The sequence below is a fragment of the Macaca mulatta genome, chromosome 15, assembly GCF_049350105.2.
Source record: "Macaca mulatta isolate MMU2019108-1 chromosome 15, T2T-MMU8v2.0, whole genome shotgun sequence".
In the NCBI taxonomy this organism is placed as follows: Eukaryota; Metazoa; Chordata; class Mammalia; order Primates; family Cercopithecidae; genus Macaca; species Macaca mulatta.
The window spans coordinates 128,859,804-128,880,548 of record NC_133420.1 but is presented as its reverse complement, the minus strand read 5'-3'; the positions used below and the strand labels follow the sequence as shown (position 1 = coordinate 128,880,548).

Here is a 20,745-nt window from a genome sequence, read left to right as displayed (position 1 = left end):
CGGCACGTCGTTTGTGTCTGAGGAACCGTGATGTGAGCAGTCAGCTGCCTTGGAAAACACTCCTCACCCCGAAGCCTGTGCCTCCTGGTCAGGACAAAAGCAAGCAAACAATAGCAGCCACAAAACTAGGTTGACTGCATCTGCGTTTCAGGGGACCACAGACGCAGGCCCTTGTTCGACACAGAATCTGGATGCACCTGCCGCTGCAGAATGAACAGCCGGCCCAGGCCTGCGGTGGGCAGAGCTGAGAAACAGGCTCCGTCCTGCGCTTTGCAAATCCCCCTCATCCGTCTAACCCCACCCCTCAGCCGACCCCCTGCACCCTCCCTCCAGGTGCTGGGCAGCACCCCTCCCCCTGGAAAGAACGGAAACGCACCGGGAGATGTGAGTTCCTGGCAACAGCTTCACCTGCGATGATGGGCGAAAGGGGCTCTCTGGCCTGTAGGACAGTGTCTCGCAGAGTTCTGACCGGCACTAAAGCTCACTGACAGTCTCTAAAGAAATGTTCCCCCATGGCCATGAGAGAGCCAAGGAGAGAACCTGGACGGGTACTCCAGCCTCTCCTGTTCCCGCCGTGAGGAGAAGAGGAAAGAGAAGGCGAAAAGGAGACGCTCGTAACTTTTAAATTGCATTCCTGGAGCCTGTGCTAGAAATGTCTGCCCAGAACGAGCCAGGGGCTTGCAGTGCCCGCCTGGGTGGTGGTGGGGGTGTGAGACAGGCCTCATACAGCCTGGCTGCTGCAGGATGGAGGACCGCCCTTTCCCTCTCTGGGAAGCAATGCCAGGGTCTTTTTAAAAATAACCCAAGTATCTTCTTAGAAAGAAATAATTTCTAGCCACTGGGCTTCCCCTGCTGCCTCCCTGGGTGTCTGCTACACAGGGGCCAGGGAAGGATGCTGTCTGAGTTGGCAGAACATGGGGTCCCGGCTGGGATGTGGGGCCCCTGCTGGCCCCAGGACCCTGCCCCAGCCGCCCAGAGGCTTCCATTGGCTGCGCCTGCCACCCAGGGGTCATCGACGGCTCAGGCACAGGCAAATCTAGTCTGAGCTTGGAACGGCGGTAGTGACAGGCACTGTGCGTGTGTTACGGGGCTGGCACAGTTGAAGTTGTCATCACAGGCACTTGCTAACTCTGCAACAACCCTGAGAGTTAGGGGTGCTAGTATCCTCTCCATTTCACAAAGGGAGACTGAGGTCCTAGGGAGAGTAAATCACTGCCCATTATCACACGGTAGGAAACGCCAAGTTAATAAGCACCTCGATTATCCAGTTCCTAGGACCACTTTGTCTCCTTGCTCAGCTGCCGTAAAGTCAGTTTTGCAGCAGATAAGCAAGACCCCCTACCACGGCAGCCACTGGCTGGCCAAGAGCCCTGCACAGAGGAGGAGCCCGATTCCTGTGGGTGAATCGCCCTGAGATGGGCTCAGGCAGCTGGGCTGAGGATAGCAGCGTCCGCACAGCGAGAGGCAAAGTCCCTGTCCACCATCAGTCGGCAGGGCTCTCACCCACAGGAGCAGGACAGGGTGCCGGCTGCCCTCACATTCCGGAAGCCGCTTCAATGCAGAGGGTGGCTGTTACTGCCAAATGAGGTAAAAACAGAGCTGGAGCATCACACACAGGAAAAACACGAGGATAAGGCGTCGTTAACCTAGGTCCTGCTACTGGGTCCCCACCCCTAAATAAACACAGTCTGTGGTGATCAAATGATAATTACATCTTGTCATCTAATGCTATCGCTTTTTGTGTTAAAAGCACTTAATTGTTAAGAATAAATATCTTAAACGATTGGACTTTGTTAGCTCTTCAGTTTGAATCTCTTTTGTCCCCAAAAATATGTGTTCCCTCAGCTCCTGAGAGGATCTCCCCTGGAATTACTACAAGGGAAGCCCAGAGAAAGCTGGGTTTTTTGTTTGTTTGTATGTACGTTTTGAGACAGAGTCTCATCCTGTCACCCAGGCTGGAGGGCAGTGGTGCGACCTCGGCTCACTGCAACCTCCACCTCCCGGGTTCAAGCGATTCTCCTGCCTCAGCCTCCCGAGTAGCTGGGACTACAGGCGCCCGCCACCTCGCCCGGCTAATTTTTGTATTTTTAGTAGAGACGGGGTTTCACCATGTTGGCCAGGATGGTCTCGATCCCTTGACCTCATTATCCACCCGCTTTGGCCTCCCAAAGTGCCAGGATTACAGTCATGAGCCACCGTGCCCGGCCGCCGGGTTCTTTTTATCAGACTTAAACTGGACACTGGGCTGTGACCATCAGCAGTGTAATGTGAGCTCGGCCTCATCCGTGCTTGGATAAAGCACCAAAGCAAACCTGGGGAAGAAGCCTCCGCACTCGCCTCCCAGGACCAGCGCCTCCCAGCTTCCTGCACACTGAGTGGAGGTGAAGATAAAGAGTCACAGAGAAGAAACAAAGCACGGAGCCAGCAAAACACTCCTTCAGGTGACGAGAGAGCAGAGGCAGGCAGGGGCTCCACCAAGCTTCCTGTGTCGTGAATAATTTCCAGCTCCTAACACTAAGCAAAGCTTATTACAGTAAAACGCTCATGTCTGCGAAAGACGTAAGGAGATGTTTCAGGTCATCCCTCTACTTCTTTGTGCCAGTGAGACTCTCTCTGTGCAAATACAAGTCATGATAACACGATACATATTTTAATGCAACAAGCCACTGCACTTGGTATCATTATAGTAACTGGAAAAATTATATGTACATTTCTTCATAGCATGTTTTCGTTCCTTCCTTAAAACAAGTCAAAGGCCCGTTACGAAAGCACACATGGTAGGAACTGGAAATGCAGCTCCCACCGAGGGCACACAGGCCAATAAGCTTCAGACCCAGTGTCCTGCCTCCCACACCCCTGCCGGGCCTGAGGTGCTCTGGGCCCCGTGCCCGCTCCCCCGGACTCACAGGTGGGCCAGGCCGGCCTTGCGCACGGCCGAGGAGATGGCTTTGATGGCCGTCAGCATGGAGTTTAGCAGCTGGGTGAGCTCCCCGGTCCCTTTGGCCTGACGCCCCTTTTCCATAACGTAGCGGGTCAGGGTGAGCATGTCGGTTTCGAAGGGGCTTCTGTCCGTCATTGTGGCTGGAATGCTTCAAATCCTTTTCTGCCGGCAGGAAACCTTGCTTACCTCTGAGGGCTGCGGCTCCGCAGTGTGGGAGCCGATAAGAAATCTGTGCTGGTCCTGCCAGGACCTCTAAGGAACAGGCCCAAAACACATGACTCAGACAACTGCTGCGGCCCTCAAGGAACTCCCTCTGGCCTGGGGACCGTGGCAGCTGCCAGGGAGCCACAGCGGTCTGTAAATAGGACGGGCTGCCCAGAAACAAGGAGCTGCTTCTCCAGCTGAGCGCCCCCCCCTTCAGGACACCAAGAAGCCACCACTCAGGCACAGGTGGGAGGTGAGAAACCCCGTAGATTAAAAAAAAAATGACACATAAAACGCTCTTATTCCAGGCTCCAAAGGATTATCCACATACAGCGACTGCAGAGCCTGGCTCTCCCGAGGGCAGAGGTGGCAGACTGGCAGGTTCCTCATCTGGGACATAGGTCACGTAGTAACGTAACGGCAACCCCAGAATCCCTGTAGCCAGGGTTTGGAATAAGTCTGGAAAGAATGCTTTTTATTTCCAATAAGCGTGTGTGACCAGTGGATATCCACAGCAGAGATCCAGATCTGGAGGAAAACTATTATATTCCTAGCACAGTTCCTGGCACCAGTGTTATTTTGTCACTATCTCTGGATGTCCACTTTTGTAACAAAAATTGCTTATTATAAAGGAAACACTAAAGAAGTGGATAAAGAAAAACCTCCTCACCACCAGCCCATCCTCCCACCCCACTCTCCAGAGATCACGGCTCCTAGGGCTGGTGGCCGTCTGAGCAGCCAGTAGGCACTGGCCGGGTGTGTATGGTGGTGGAAGCACTTTCTCTAGGGCCAGCCAGGCCTGGCTCTGAGTCCCAAGCCAGCTATCTGTTGGCTGCATGATTTGGGAAAGTGATTAAACCCCTTGGAACCTCAGTGGTCTCACTCTTAAATGAGTGAGACACGAAGCATCCACCTTATACAGTGGCTGCAATGAGATGTGCCTGGTATAGTAGGTGCTCAGTACTTTGTTACCTATGATTGCCCTTCCAGCCTTTCAACATGCACACAACTATTGTGCAATTGTACATAATCTCATTTCGCAAAACAGTAGAACATGCACATTTCTCTGAAGGTTTCTTCCCCTGACAGTTACGTCAATTAGAACGTGCTCAGCTGCAGGTAATAGAGCACCTAGAGCAATTTACACGTGGGGGTTTATTTCCTCACAGGCCACGAGTGCACGAGGAGGTGGCGGCTGGCATTGGTTCATTCGGCTGTTCGTGGTTCCACTGGGGCCCCTCTCTGCCTCGTCTCTGTCATCCTTGGTCTGCTGGATTGTGCCCCTTGCTTGGCATCCTGTGGGCACAAAATGTCACTGCCGTTCTGAACACCTGGCCCCCGTTGAAGATGGGGAACAAGGGCAGCTCCAACCACATCCGTTCCCTTTTATTAGGAAAGAACAATTTCCCCGGAAGCCATCCTCCCACCCCCGTAGACTTCCCTGCGCACAGGGTCGGCCAGATCAGGGTCACGTGGTGATGCCCGCAGCAGGAGCTGGGCGCTGGCATTGGATCAACCAAACTGGTTGAGGAGGGCAACTAAGTGGTTGAGATGGGCATTGGTGCTCACAATTTATGTGGAAACTGTCAGATAAAACTAAGATCTACCAGCAGTTCTTACTATGCAGGTTTAAGATCCCAAATATAGATATGTTATTTATATTTTTTTTAGTTCCAGAAAGCAGATATTATGGGAAGATGTCCAAGTCAGCACACCGAGGCTGCTTCATTCCAGCGTGTGGACATTCAGATAATTTAGGTAAGTTTGCTCTTCAAATAGTAACGCAACAAACATCCTTATGTTTGGACAGGTGCTTCAGTCAGATACAACCCCAGAAGAAGAACTGCTATGTGACAGTGTTCTAATTCTTTGCCGGGGGCCAGATCTTTATTTGCCAAGGAATATGCCACCTCTTAATAGAACAAATACAGGATCCCATGCCCTTTTTGTGATTTTCATTCAATCTATTTCAACTTTCAATGCTGAGGTGAATGGACAGATGGAGAGAGATGACACCTCTAGCTCAGTGTGTGGCACACATTAACCCACCGAATTATTTGATCCAGTAGTGCTATTTCTACAGATGAGGAAACTAGGCCTTCCTAGGGATAACACAGCTACCAGCTGGAATCTCAGCCCAGAGCTACCTGAGGCCAGCGTTCTTTCTTTTGTGTGATACTTCCTTTCTTATTTTGAGATGGAGTCTCGCTCTGTCTCCCAGGCTGGAGTGCAGTGGCACGATATCGGCTTACTGCAAGCTCCGCCTCCCAGGTTCACGCCATTCTCCTGCCTCAGCCTCCCGAGAAGCTGGGACTACAGGCGCCCGTTGCCACGTCCGGCTAATTTTTTTTTGTATTTTTAGTAGAAATGGGGCTTCACCGGGTTAGCCAGGATGGTCTCGATCTCCTGACCTCGTGATCCGCCCACCTCGGCCTCCCAAAGTGCTGGGATGACAGGCTGAGCCACCGCGCCCGGCCCCTCTTAGGTGATACTTTCTCCCATTCTAGGACGCTCCTCCCCCAGATGACTGAGCACCACACATGGCGATGCACGTGTGCCGTTAACACAATTAGAACGTAGAATAAGACAGGAGCTTAGAATCGAGTTCTAACAAGAGAGATCGCTGCGTATAACAAAACAAGAACATCTGCCTGGGTCAGACCAGAGTGTTGCTCAATCTACATGCAAAGGAAAGAAGGCTGGGCCAGGAGTCAAAGCCCTCTGGGACTCAGACGCCTCAATTTAAAAATGAGATCCAGCTGGGCGCAGTGGCTCACACCTGTAATCCCAGCACTTCGGGAGGCCAAGGCGGGGGATCGCTTGAGCCCAGGACTTCAAGACCAGCCTGGCCAACATGGCGAAACCCCATCTCTATAAAAAATACAAAAATTAGCCGGTGCGGTGGCATGCACCTGTGGTCCCAGCCACTCAGGAGGCCGAGGTGGGAGGATCACCTGAACCCGGGAGGCGGAAGTTGTGGTGAGCCGAGATAGCACCACTGCACTGCAGCCTGGGTGACACTGAGAGTCTGTCTCCAAAAAAAAAAAAAAAAAAATGGGATTAGACTTCATGATCCCTAACTGTATTATTTTCACTTAGTTTTAAAAACACACATTATTGGCCGGGCGCAGTGGCTCATGCCTGTAATCCCAGCACTTTGGGAGGCCGAGGTGGGTGGATCATGAGGTCAGGAGATCGAGACCATCCTGGCTGACCCGGTGAAACCCCGTCTCTGCTAAAAATACAAAAAACTAGCTGGGCGTGGTGGTGGCGCCTGCAGTCCCAGCTACTTGGAAGGCTGAGGCAGGAGATTCACTTGAACCTGGGAGGTGGAGGTTGCAGTGAGCCGAGATCACACCCCTGCACTCCAGCCTGGGAGACAGAGTGAGACTCCGTGTCACAAAAAAGAAAGAAGAAGAAAAGAAAACACACATGATCACTGCTTCCAAGTGTTTCTGAGTCCAAATGAAAAGTGGTTGCCGTAATCATTCAGAACGATACCGTCACACTGAGAAATTCGTTAGAAAAAAAGTTATTAGCAAGAGAGCTTTCTGCAGTGGCTTCTTCCGTCAGTTGCTAAGGGTAAGGTAAAGACGTGAGCGTCGTTTCTAGATCGCTTCTTCTGGAAGGTGCTACACTGCCGACATAATAATCAATCCAACTTCCCTAATGGAAGCTGGAGAAAGGGCCATTCCAGCGTGTTTTACCCTGTTTGTTCCTGTTTAATGAAAGACTCATCTGAATAGAGATGCCACTTTGCATTAATCTGTTCACCCCTGACACTCAGCATCAGTTTAATAATAATAATAATAAACTAATAACGGGAGCTATCATCTTTTGGGTAAGAACATTTTAATTTTGATATCATGAGGATCAAACTTGGAAAACTCCTCCTTTCCCAAGAGCTCTGGGAATTGGGAAAACTGCAGAATGGACCTTTCCTTGATCCTAACACGCCATGTTGCCGTTAACAGACAAGCTTTGCCTTTCACATGGGGAGACCAATGATGATGCCTCTGACGTCGTTACAGAAACAGAGTGGCTGGAGCTACCAAGTTCTGGTCATTCCTGTAAACGACGGCAGGGTGAAGACGGAGGCCTGGTTGGTCGGTTTTCAGGTTTCCTTTGGAGCTAACGTTGTTGTCTGATTAAGGGGGTTTCCCCTCTGATGGTGCAAAACGACGCTGAAAATGTCTATTCACACGAAACCCACACACAGGTATTTACAGCGGCTCCAGTTAAATAGAAACTGCAAACGCCCGAAGCTCCTCAACAGCGAATGGGTCCACACACTGGCAGAGCCATGCCATGGAACACTCGTTCTGTGGCCCAGGCTGGAGTGCAGCGGCACGATCTCGGCTCACTGCAAGCTCTGCCTCCCGGGTTCACACCATTCTCCTGCCTCAGCCTCCTGAGTAGCTGGGACTACAGGCGCCTGCCACGAGGCCGGGCTAATTTTGTTTTTGCATTTTTAGTAGAGACGGGGTTTCACCGTGTTAACCAGGATGGTCTCGATCTCCTGACCTCATGATGCGCCCGCCTCGGCCTCCCAAAGTGCTGGGATTACAGGCGTGAGCCACCGCGCCCGGCCACAATGGAATACTATTACCCAACAACACAAATACTAGTGTTGTGTGTGGCACTTGGGCGAGTCTCAGAGGCACTGCGCTGAGGGACAGCAGCAGTCTCCAGTGAGTATCTACAGTCGGATTCCATTTGTAGGGGACTCTCCAGAATGTGAACCTGTGGGGACAAAGAACTCTCATGGCTGCCAGGGGTAGGGGTGTGGAGAGGGGACAGGACAAGGGGGTTTCGCATGATAGAACAGTTCTAGACTCCAGTTATGGTCATAATCCCAATCTCAAATTGTGCGAACTGAACTTCTGTACCACGAAACAAGAAGTCCTCATTCCCCTCCCAACACCTGGTCCCGGGCATCCGCCATTCTGCTTTCTGCCTCTATGAATTTGGCTGCCCTCGGTCCCTCATAGACATGAACCATACGGATCTGTCCTGCTGCGACTGGCTTATGTCACTCAGCACGATGTCCTGGGCATCCCCGCATGTTGTGGCCTGGGTCAGAGTCCCCTCCTCTCTGAAGCTCAATGGCGTTCCCTGGTGTGGATGCACCACAATCTGTTTACCCATTCATCCTCCGTGGCCGCTTGGGCTGCCTCCGCCTCTGGGCTAGCGTGGGTAGTGCTGCCACGAACACGGCGTGCAAACATCTGTTCAAGGCCCTGCTTTTGATTCTCTTGGGGATATGCCCAGAGTGGATCTGCAGGATCATATGGTAATTCTACGTCTAATTCCTGGAGGAACTGCTGCTCCGTTTTCCACAGTGGCTGCCCCATTTCGCATTCCCCAGCAGTGAGCGAGGGTCCCAGAGTCTCCACCTTATTGCCAGCACTTGTTATTTTCTGTTTGTTTGTTTTTACAGTGGCCATCCTAATGGGTGTGAGGAGGTATCTCACTGTGGCTTAGAGTAGTTGCATCTTCCTAATGATTAGTGATGTTGAACAGGTGCTTACTGGCCATTCCTGTCATTCTTTTTATTATGTTTTTGTTTGGTTTGGTTTGGTTTTTTGAGACAGTCTCGCTGTGTTGCCCAGACTGGAGTGCCGGGGCGCGATCTCGCCTCATTGCAAGTTCCATCCTCCAGGTTCAAGTGATTCTCCCGCCTCAGCCTCCCGAGTAGCTGGGGCTACAGGCGCGCACCACCACACCCGGCTACCTTTTGTATTTTCAGTAGAGACGGGATTTCACCATATTGGCCAGGCTGGTCTCGAACTCCTGACCTCAGGTGATCCGCCCGTCTCGGCCTCCCAAAGTGCTGGGATTACAGGCATAAGCCACTGTGCCCGGCTTATTATGTTTTATTAACATATCTGTTCACAACAGATTGGAAGTGAAACCAACAAGCCAGTGCTTTGCGCAAACCTCTGGAGAGGCGCCGGTTGTCCGGCACTGTGGGTGTCAAGGCTGAGCAGAAGCCTGGATAACTTGGGGATCAGGAGGGAGGGGATTGGCCAGTGCCGTTTATAAGTCAGCTCACCCCGTAAAGGGATCCAAGGGAGAGCCTGTTTCTGCCACGCTCCAGCCCAGCCTGGCACCTGTGCAGCTATCATGCCCCTTTCAGCTACATTTAAATGTTGGAAGTTCGAGTTACCTACATGATCTGAAATTGCAGCTGGTGACCTTTCAGCAAATGCCAAAGTTCTTCCAGGGCCCACAACAGCGTGGACACACGGGGCGTCTGGAAGGCAAGGCCCAGAGGAAGCCAGGGGCAGCGTCCAGCTCACAGCTTTTTCAGCACCACTGATGCCTCGGTGACCGCAAAGCTATTTACGGGCTTGCTCTGCTTGGCGAGAGGTTCTCACGGGCCTGGGTGGAAGCAGTAAGGACAGACAGAGTCTCTGAACAGTGAGGCAGTCTTAGGGCAGTTCACAGGGCGGGGCCCCCAGAAAGGCTAGGATCTGGGCTGTGGCTCTAGAGCAGTGGCTGAGGGCATATTCTCTGTTAGCAAAACTGCTGGAATGCTTTCCGTGCCCCTCTCCAGTGATCCCAACACAGGCTCTTTGATGAAACCTCAGCATTTCTGCTTCCAGCACGGCAGACCCTTTGGGGTATCTGCTCAGCCCATGATCCCCGTCTTAGAGAGAAGTGTGCCCTGCACATAAAAAGAAAACCCAGGCCACGTGTGTCTTATGTGGCCCGGGTCTAGGTCTGCAGCTAACTGGACACCAGCTAAGACAGGCAGGATTTTTCTCCGGGGAGCGTGGGGTGAGACAGGGAGACACAGTGGACTGGCCGACAACGCCGGGACTAAGGGTGTGTCCTCGCGGTTAGGAAGGCAGTGGTGCTGGGTTTCGTGAGAGTCCCCGAAGCTTTCCAACAAACTGCCTTTCTGCTTTAGCAGAATAAGTGGGTTTCTGTTACCTGTGATGAAACTGGCCTTGACTACAATAGATATTACAATTAACACTTTGCAAATGAAGAAAGGGAGACTCAGAGAGGTTAAAAATGTTGCCAGCCTATGTTATGGTGCAGCAACAAATAAACCTGAAACCCCACGGCTTAGCACAGCAAAGGTTTGTTTCTCCTTCCGGTCGCAGGCTGACATCGGCAGGGCAGTGGCTCAGGCTTCCAGGCTCCTGCCATGTCATGCACCTGTACAAAAACGCGTGGCTTCAGAGGGGACCCACCCTAATGTAGGTAATCTAGGCTCATCTCATCTTAATCCTTACTTTAATTAGATCTGCAAAGACCCTCATTTTTTTTTTTTTTTTTTTTCTGAGACAGAGTCTCGCTCTATTGCCCAGGCTGGAGTGCAGTGGCGCAATCTTGGCTCACTGCAAGCTCCGCCTCCCAGGTTCATGCCATTCTCCCGCCACGGCCTCCCAAGTAGCTGGGACTACAGGTGCCCACCACCACGCCCAGCTAGTTTTTTGTATTTTTAGTAGAGACGGGGTTTCACCGTGTTAGCCAGGATGGTCTCGATCTCCTGACCTCGTGATCCACCTGCCTCGGCCTCCCAAAGTGCCGGGATTACAGGCGTGAGCCACTGCACCCGGCCTGCAAAGACCCTCATTCTAAATCGGGTCACATTCACAGGTCCCAGGGTTTTCACATGAACGTGTCTTTTTGGGGGACACCATTCAGCCCGCCACAGGCATCTTGAAACTCTTCCCGATTCTGGACACGCGGACCAGGCCACAGTCACTCCAGGAAACAGTGACGCTCACGTGGAGCTTCCCCTCCCTCCTGGCCACAGGGAGTTCCATCAAATGCCTGGTGGCACGCGCTGTTGCCAGCCTGCGTGGTGGTGAGGCCAGGGGTCAGGCACCTCCAGTCAAGCTGGACGCTTGCTTTTCTAGCCTTTGGCAAAGGAAGCCAAGAGCAGCTCCTCTGCAGATTTGCTTAGAAGACTTAGAATGTGGCTTTCGGGTCGAGTATGGCCCTAACTGGGAAGCGAGGCTATGGAACCTCTAAGAGGGCTGTAAGGAAACAGCACTGGGGTGTGGGGTGCCGTCTCAATAGCAGAAAAAGGGTTGGGCGCAGTGGCTCAGCCTGTAATCCCAGCACTGTGGGAGGCCGAGGCAGGTGGATCACTTGAGGTCAGGAGTTTGAGACCAGCCTGGCCAACATGGTGAAACACCATTTCTATTAAAAATATAAAAATTAGCCAGGCATGGTGGTGCACGCCTGTAATCCCAGCTACTCCGGAGGCTGGGCCAGGAGAATCACTTGAACCTGGGAGGTAGAGGTTGCAGCCATTGCATTCTAGCCTGGGCGACAGAACGAGACTCCATCTCAAAAAAAAAAATATATATATATATATATTTTATATATATATATGATGTGTGTGTGTATATATATATGATGTGTATATATATATGTATTTCAGGAAAAATATATATATTTTTTCCTGATATATATCAGGAAAAGGCTCCCAGACCACACGTCTCTCCCTTCATGCTTTGAGAACCAGATGCCGGCTGAGCTACAAGAAGTGTAGAACTCAGACGGGGCTCTGTGCATCAGGGACCCTCCCCAGAGGCAGCCCCAGCTGAGGTGGGAAACACTGGCTTTGGGTCTGGTCAGTGGACAGAAGTAGATCCAGTGCTCAAGGTCACAGTTTCCTGCTGGGAAAATGTGAAATGAATGGGGAGTGTTTGGAGGGGAAGAAACAGGATTCACACAGACACCGGTTTTCAGTTCCCAAGTGGAATTATATGGATAGATCCATTTTACATCTAGAGCCCAAGGAGGGCCACAGGTGTTACTTAGTGCCTGACAGAGCTTGCCACGATCTGGGACTCAGATCCACTAAGACCAGGGTTAGTGGAGGGAGAATTTGTTTCTGTAGAGAGTTTAGCGAGAAGCCTGCTTGCTTGGGACAAATTGCATTTCCTTAAACCCTGTTCTTGTAGTGAATAATTTTTCTTATGGTAACTAGACTGTAGGAACTATTAGGCTTTGTGAGTTAAGTGCTGTGCTTTTATAGAAAAATCGCCACTGGGTAACAAGTAAACCTTCACGTGCGATTCAGATGGTTCCATCCGTGCTCGGGAGGCCAGGGGTCACGTGCAGGTACCACCATTCAGCCACTAGCTCCCCCATTTCGAGGAGGGCGCAAGCCGCCATGTTCAGGCTGCATGGTTACTCAGCTGCAATCCTGAACAAGGCTGAGGAACGATGGGCCAGGCCGGAATGGGACGACCTGTAGGAGAAGCCGTAGGAGTGGCCAGGCTGCCTGCACTCAGGTCCTCGCTCTGCCAGGCATCGGCTGGAAGCCTTGAGCCAATTACTTCACCTCTCCTCGTCCATTGTGTCATCTATAAAATGGCTTATTCAGAGTATCTGATTCATTGGGTTCTTGTGAAGATTAAATGAGTTATCTAATGTTATATGCATCAGCAGTTATTATTGTCATCATCATTATTATTTGACACAAAGCAACAGAGGCTTTTTTTAAGGGAGGGATAAGTTTATTTCTCCTCCATCCACTCAAACTGCATCTTGCCACCAGTGGCGTTTCGGAGACAGCATTTGGTCAGGGAGGGCCGGGCATTCCACAGCGTCTGACGGTGGAAACAGCCGTGCGTTTTATTTCCGCTGTCTAGGAATGTAAGGGACACAGCAGGTCGGGGCGCTGCCGTGTGGGACACAGCGGGTCGGGGCGCTGCCGTGTGTGACAACAGGTCCAGGCGGAGGCAGTTCTCCGGGACGCAGGCAGGGCAGGTGCTCACTGGGCAGAGTGCTGCTTAGACACCTCCAGGAACTCGAGCACGTCGTCGGGGGACCCCAGGATCACCGGCGCCCTCTGGTGAATGTCTGTGGGAACGACGTCCAGCACGGCCTCCTTCCCGGTGGTGGCCATTCCCCCGGCCTTCTCCATGACGTAGGCCATGGGGTTGCATTCGTACAGCAGTCGCAGCTGGAAGACAAGACCGGGAGCGGCCTCCTCGTATCAGAAAGTATTGCATGAAAAAGAGACTCTTCTGCAGCAAAACGTGCAGAGCTGGTGGGAGTTTCCAAGGGAACGAATACTGTATTTTTCCTTCCCGTGAGGCTGTACAAGTTTCCTCCCACCCCAGGCTGCATCTGAGACAAAACATTAACCATGTGGTTAAATTCAACCATTCATCAAGCCAGTGCCAGGAACAGATTACCTGATGCATGTGTGAGACAGACCACCTGCATACTGGACAGAACGACAGTTTGGCAGAAGTGATCATTACCTTCTCTTTATAGCATGGAAACGGGACTTAATGAGTGATTCTGTGTGTGTTGGATGGAGCTTCGCCTACTCTAAAAGCACTGAAAAAATCCACGGTGGTGTCTGGCCGCAGACATCTGGAGAGCAGACCGGCCCCTCCAAACACTGTGATATTGTTTGCAGCTCTGTGTGCATTCCGTTTACGATTCTCCGAAGGCTTTTGGGTTGGAATTCAGTGTATTATACATCTTGGCATTGACTTTTAAATATTAACTTTTTTATCGTTTGCCTTTTCATGCCGCCTGCCTACTGAGCGACGGCTTTCCGCAGGTGTTTCCCGACTCTATTTCCTCATAGGTGTCATGGCTAGTTTTGAAAAACCAAAAAAAAGGAGCCTCAGTATTTGTGTTCAGGAGCAATTCGGGGGGACTTTAGAGAAAAGTGCTGGAAAGCAGGCTAACCACACAGGTTGAGATGCCTGAGGCAGCTACGGCTGGATGATGGTTCCAGTAAATAGAAATGCCTTCATTCTGGATGCCACCTGCTACAAACAGACCCAAATACATCCAAATACACAGGTTTCCAACTAGTTTAAGGGGCCTGTTGTTCCTGTTCTCCTCTTGCATTAAAAAAAAAAAAAAGGCAGCCATGCGTGGTGGTTCATGCCTGTAACCCCAGCACTTTGGGAGGCCGAGGCGGGTGGATCGCTTGAGGTCAGAAGTTCAGGATTTAGTCGGGCATGGTGGCAGGCACCTGTAATCTCAGCTACTCAGAACACTGAGGCAGGACAATCACTTGAACCCAGGAGGCAAGTTGCAGTGGACCGAGATCATGCCACTGTACTCCAGCCTGGGTGACGAGTAAGCCTCTGTCTAAAAAGCCATCTGTCCACTGGGAAAACATAGGAAGGACACAATACTTGGGAAGGAAGCGCACTGTCACCCTGGCAGAAGGAAAGCAGGGCAGCTCTGAGTGAGCACGGGGAGCACAAGGAAAGCAGGGCGGCTCTGAGTGAGCACGGAGAGCACAAGGAAAGCAGGAGGCTCTGAGTGAGCACAGAGAGCACAAGGAAAGCAGGGAGGCTCTGAGTGAGCACAGGGAGCACAAGGAAAGCAGGAGGCTCTGAGTGCGCACGGGGAGCACAAGGAAAGCAGGAGGCTCTGAGTGAGCACAGAGAGCACAAGGAAAGCAGGGAGGCTCTGAGTGAGCACAGAGAGCACAAGGAAAGCAGGGAGGCTCTGAGTGAGCACGGGGAGCACAAGGAAAGCAGGGAGGCTCTGAGTGAGCACGGGGAGCACAAGGAAAGCAGGAGGCTCTGAGTGAGCACGGAGAGCACAAGGAAAGCAGGAGGCTCTGAGTGAGCACGGAGAGCACAAGGAAAGCAGGGAGGCTCTGAGTGAGCACGGGGAGCACAAGGAAAGCAGGAGGCTCTGAGTGAGCACGGAGAGCACAAGGAAAGCAGGGAGGCTCTGAGTGAGCACGGGGAGCACAAGGAAAGCAGGAGGCTCTGAGTGCACACGGGGAGCACGAGGAAAGCAGGAGGCTCTGAGTGCGCACGGGGAGCACAAGGAAAGCAGGAGGCTCTGAGTGCGCATGGGGAGCACGAGGAAAGCACAGTGGTTCTGAGTGAGCACGGGGAGCACAAGGAAAGCAGGGCGGCTCTGAGTGAGCACGGAGAGCACAAGGAAAGCAGGCGGCTCTGAGTGCGCACGGGGAGCAGAAGGAAAGCAGGGAGGCTCTGAGTGAGCACGGGGAGCACAAGGAAAGCAGGGAGGCTCTGAGTGAGCACGGGGAGCACAAGGAAAGCAGGGAGGCTCTGAGTGAGCACAGGGAGCACGAGGAAAGCAGGGAGGCTCTGAGTGCGCACGGGGAGCACAGCCACCCTGCAGCCTGCTGGGAACGCCGTGGGCTTGGACTAGTGAGTCGGTGGTGACGGCTCACCGGGAAGCTCTAGGCTTCCCCAGAGATTGTTTCCCTAAAAGGTATCATTTTCCCCGTAGCGGATGCTGACTCACTAGTGACCTGTTTCACACCTTTTACACCTTCTGCTGAGGATACATATTTGATCCACTGCCTTGGAAGTGAGGCTGGGTTTTTTCATTTCACTTTATGAATGGAATTCACTTTGCCTGAGCCAAGCCATGTATCTACCGGAAGCCCTTCAGTCCTCATCAGGATGAGGATTCATTCTCGTCTGATCTCAAAAGAGATTCATTCTCTTTTGCCATAGCACTGGAAGGGCTCTCAAGAGACTATTTTTATCTTTAGTTGATATCATCCGGCTTTACCTTTAATCCGCAAAAGAATGTGCCACAGACACACGTAGCAACGTAGCATGGAGCGTAACAGCTCGCAAAACTCTCTTCTTCCTAAACCAAATCGTGTGGGCTGCAAGTGCAATCTGCTCCTCACTCCCCCTCCAAAGGACACCCTTACCTTTCCGCTGGGGCTCTTCTTGTTAGCAGGGTACAGAAATATCCCTCCGTAGACCAGAGTGCGGTGAACATCGGCCACCATGGAGCCCACGTACCGGGCTCCATAGGGGGCTGAATTATCCTGCACGTTAAGACCAGCAAGAATTAGGGCCGCAGCAAATAAGACAGAGTTTTCTTTGTGTCCCTGAGTTTCTTTGATCCCACATCCATTCACCAAGCACCTACAAGGTGTGTACTTGGGGCTGTGCTAAAAAATGGATTCGAATCCTGTTCCCAATAAATGGAAAATGGAAAAATGGAGACACAGAAAATGGAAAAACGGAGACAGCGTCTCCCCATCTCCCAGTAGGTCAGATTCCCACCGAAGCCCCAGCGAGGGTCTGGTTGGTTCTGGCTATGGGGCTGAGGCAGGCATTACAAAAACTGTGCCATTTAGTAACACCTCAAAGGCTGAGGAAGTTTGTTACCAAGCTAAGGAACTGGGCAGGGGTGGGAGGCAGCGTGTAATTTACAGGAGAGGAAACTGCACGAGCATCTTCTTAGCAATGTAGAGAGGGAAACGGGCCTGGAGGAGGGGCCTGTGGGACTCGGGCGTGCCTGTGCGGAGGTTGGGGGCAGGAGAGGAATCCAGGGTAAGGTGAAAGGACAGATGAGTAAGCTGGAGAGAGAGCCTGGAGCAGATCTGAGGCTCCTTGAACGCTCTGCAAACATTTGAGCTTCATCTCTAGCAAACAGCAGCCACCAATGGCTTTTAAACAAAGAAAGGACAAAATCAGATATTCGACATAGAGCAAGCTCCACACACAGCCGTTTCTTCTCTCCGTATTCACTAGCTTGTAACCTCTTTAGGGAGATGCCATGATGAGCTCTCGGTCTCGAGATGACGGATAGACGCGCCTCGGGCCGGCCTAGCGGGGGGCAGATACCCCTTGGCAGGCATTTGAGTGGGGAAACCACATTTCATGCCATCCGGGACCATGGACCCCAGAAGGGAAGCTGTTTTACTGCCCTGAATTCATTCATTTGGTTAACTTTATTATCCTAATTTTCTTCTGCCGAGAGAAAGCAGCAAAGGCTGAAATGGAGACTGACTTTTGATGTCACAGGGTGAGAATTCCAGTCCCCAGTACTGAGGGGAGGCCTTTGTCGTGGGCTCAGTGTAGACGGAAGCCCAGTCCACTCCATCCCTGCTTCCTTTCACCTTTAAGGTACGCCATCAACCAACAGATTTCCACACCGCCCAGGAGCCCCACATGAGGTCCAAGGTCCTCGATCCCAAGGATCCCTGTCACCTCCGGGGGATGCCCAGCTCCATAACGGGCCCGGTGCCACATGCCCAGACCCTGCCCCACCCTCCCCGGCCCTCACTTACTGGGGGGAACTTCTTCCTCTGGATGTACTCAGTGACAGCAGGGTCAAAGTCCTTGGCGTAGCCCTCGTTAAGGCTGTAGATTTTACCTTTCTTTTTGATCTTCACATCTTTGTCCACCAAAATGAACTCCCCGATGGCCTTTTGAGACAAGGAAGGAAAGGTGGAGAGATGACGAGCACATCGCATCCCCCAGGCCTGGATGAGGCGAGCGATGGGCTGGGCTATGCTGGGCTACGCTGGGCTGGGGTACCGCTCATCCTGGGACCCCACGACACCTGCCAGACTCTCCGGGAGCTGTGAATGGGGCACGGGAGGCAAGAGGATGCTGCAGAAGCCGTCAGGGTGATAACGGAGACTTTCAACTTTGTTTGCAAATGATTTCAGTAAAACAAGAAACCACACAAAAAGAGGGAAAGCAGACTGCTAAAGCCTGCAAGGAAGTAAGAATCGTGTGTCCAAAGCAATATAAGATGTGTATGGCTTTACCAAACAGTAAAAAAGCACTGGTTCAGGTGGGAGGTGGGCTCTCGGGAGAGACGGCAACTGCGGGATCAGTCCCTGGGTAACACCCAAGTGCTCAGCGCTGTTCTCGCTTTACATTTCTACCCTGATGGGAGTTCTCCTTTCTGGGCGCTGTTACAGGACACAGCGGAGCCCTGAGTTTGGAGCCGGGCATACGTGACTTCCGACGCCTCTGCTCACTGCCGTGCGAGGTTGTTCTCAGACCGCCTCCTCCCACGCAGCCCAGGGTTAAGCTTATGCCTTTAAGCTTTAGGCTCTTCAGAGGAGATCTGAATTTGGGGGGAAGTGTTGCAGAAGTCCTATTGCTCCAGATTGAGGATTTTTATGGGTTCCTGTGTGTTTTTGGCAAGAGGGTGACAGAGGCTCTACCCGTTTAGAACAGGCTTGACATTGACACAGGGTTGAAAAAGAAGAAAGGCCACCAACACCCCTCTGCCTAGCCATTTATTCCCACAGCAGAAACTGGTTCCTACCCACATGCGGTACGTGGAAACCAGACAGAGAGGGAGGGAGGGAGGGGAGAATTCACAGTGGTCATTGAAAGGAGTCATTGGAAGTGATTCTTTCTTACTTTCATGCCTTTTCTAATGTTTTCAAAATTTTTGGCCACGAATATACCGGAATATTCTTTTATCATTGGTAGAAAAATAAATAAATGTCTTTCAAAAAACTGGATAGAAAAGAAAGCCATCTCACAACAGATGCTGGGTGCAGCGTGCAGGGCCCAGCCAGACTGTCCACGGTGCAAAGGAGGGAAGTCTGTGTATGATAAAAGCTCCCAGAAAGTTAAAGCCACTAGAAACCCAGGTCCAGCTGTGGCAGTGGTTTCAGCAGAAACCAGCAGCCTGGCTTTGCAGCCTAAACAAAGAGGAAGCACTTAGCATCTCCCTGGTGGGAGGCTCAGCCCCGTCAGGCACAGCAGGCAGAAGGGCTAGAATCAGATCCCAGCAGGTCTGCATTGCGCTTCCAGACATTTAGGACTGAGGAGGGCAAAAGACTGTCAAACACACAGAAACGTCCCTACAGAGATGCTGGCCTGCAATCTGGAAACAAGAAGAGATTTAATGTTTTCTCTGCTTCCACCAACTCAAAGGTAACAAGAGAAGGCAGCGAAGAATGGGAAGCAGAGCCAGGGCCTGGCAAGTCACAGCCAGCAAACATCAGTGGGGCCCGAAACCGCATCCTGGGCTCAGGGGGAACTTTGCTCTGGTTCTGCCACTAACCCCCCACCCCATCCCTACCCAGGACACCACATTCGGAGACTTGAACTAGTGCTATTACCCTACCCTCGTTTATTTGTTAAGCGCCCATGCTGCCAAGGAGGTGAAAGTCCACTTTCCGGACAGCCTGGGACAAAGGCAGCCGGTGTTGAGTTAGCCCTTCCCGCCACACACAGACCCGGCCTCACCTCCAGCAGCCTGTCTCCCACAGAGGGTTCCCGCTCCCTGTCTGTTCCTGGGGTTCAGTTTGCCAGCAAAAAGCACTTTATACACAGTTCACTAATATCATAGCAGGATATCTCCAAAAGTTAAAAACGCTGGCCAGGCATAGTGGCTCACACCTGTAATCCCAGCACTTTGGGAGGCTGAGGTGGGTAGATCACCTGATGTTAGGAGTTCGAGACCAGCCTGACCAACATGGCAAAACCCCGTCTCTACTAAGAATACAAGTGTCTTGGCGGGCACCTGTAGTCCCAGCTACTCAGGAGGCTGAGGCAGGAGAATCCTGAGGCTTGAACCCAGGAGGCAGAGCTTGCAGTGAGCTGAGATCGCACCACTGCACTCCAGCCTGGGCAACAGGGCAAGACTCTGTATAAAAAAAAAAAAAGAAAGAAAGAAAGAAAGACTGCACCAGTTAACTGAAGGTTTGTGTAAATGTACACAAATGTGGAAGCTATTTTTGAAGAAACAATGCCGTCCACTGCTTCAGTTGGCACACCCATTCATCTCAGGAAAACAGCCTTTTGGTGACTAAAGTAGAAAAGCTAGAAATGGAATATCTACAGCCCCATTCGGTCCATAAATGCATTTTAGTTGGCAGTACAGTGTTGCACACATGTAGAAACTATGGTTTTTACAATCCAGTGTTTCTTGAACCATTAGAAGCCTTGGCAAGGCGGGCCCCCTCTTCCCAATTGTAATTGCTGGAAATCTTCAGTTCACCCCGGTTCCACCCTTGCCCCCCACCAGCCCTCCTTCCCCAGCACACTTCATCATCCCCGTGGCCTGCCGGGACTGGAGGCATTTGCATCATTTGAGTAACAGCTGCTCTGAGGAATTCACATTGGAACGAAGGCCCCTCTTCTGCCCTGAGATGCCACTTCTCACCTCCACAGTCTGCTCGGGAGGCACACACTGTCCCTCGGTCTCCTGCCCCCTTCCCACCACACATCATCATCTCTGTCCCTAAACGGGCGTCATCTCCCACCTCCACACGCCCCCGCCCGCCCCCCACGCGCCACCTCCACATGCCCCCGCCCACTCCCCACGCATAGCATTCATTTGCTCGCAGACACCAGCCAAGCCCCCGGCCTCCTGCGCGGCCTCTCACCGGGTCCAGCATGAAGCAGTTGACCCCGCAGTCCATGGCAAGGACCAGCATGGTGGCACTGCCATACAGCGCGTAGCCGGCCGCCACCAGGTTCCGGCCTGGCTGCAGAGCGTCCTTTTCGGAAGGCTCATCAGTTGATTTCTAGAGCAAGAAAGAAATCAAAGAATGTTTTTGTTTTGTTTTGTGATTCTTTTTTACAGTTCAACCATCAACAGGAGGCATTCTCAAGGTGCTCTTCTGATGAAATAGGGCATCTGCCCCGAGCGGCCTTCCCTACACGTCAGCAATATCCTGATTAGATGACCACGGCAGCCTCCCCCCAGAACCCAGACTTCCTGCATCTGGATCCCTCTTTCCATCAGGGCCCTCCTCCAGTCTTTCTAATGTGATATTCCCTCATCTCTCCACTATCGATTCCAAAAAAGAGCATGGCTCCTTGCCAGCTCGCACTAATTTAATCTTATTACGGGCATCCATCTCTTTCACCTGCCGACTCCAT

At 52.0% G+C, this 20,745-nt stretch overlaps 2 protein-coding genes and 1 long non-coding RNA gene across 4 annotated transcripts in view; 1 reads left to right on the top strand and 2 right to left on the bottom strand.

Annotated features, from left to right (window-relative positions):
• Positions 1–4,571, bottom strand: part of FBP2 (fructose-bisphosphatase 2) — a 37,427-nt gene extending 32,856 nt beyond the window's left edge. The window contains exon 1 of one of the 2 annotated variants that reach the window (XM_015118080.3): positions 2,907–4,571. In XM_015118080.3, the coding sequence (XP_014973566.2) occupies positions 2,907–3,076 (170 nt within the window). In that variant the 5' untranslated portion in view covers positions 3,077–4,571. 2 annotated transcript variants of the gene reach the window in all.
• LOC144334804 (uncharacterized) overlaps positions 1–20,745 on the top strand; it is a 41,021-nt gene that overhangs the window by 13,594 nt on the left and 6,682 nt on the right. Inside the window, exon 2 of the long non-coding RNA XR_013405043.1 lies at positions 4,817–4,903. This is a non-coding gene — a long non-coding RNA (uncharacterized LOC144334804). The remainder of the gene's footprint in view (positions 1–4,816; positions 4,904–20,745) is intronic.
• Positions 12,867–20,745, bottom strand: part of FBP1 (fructose-bisphosphatase 1) — a 33,518-nt gene continuing 25,639 nt past the window's right edge. The window contains 4 exon segments of the mRNA NM_001193652.1: positions 12,867–13,085; positions 15,804–15,923; positions 17,175–17,312; positions 20,247–20,387. Coding sequence (NP_001180581.1) covers positions 12,894–13,085; positions 15,804–15,923; positions 17,175–17,312; positions 20,247–20,387 — 591 coding nt within the window. The 3' untranslated portion in view covers positions 12,867–12,893.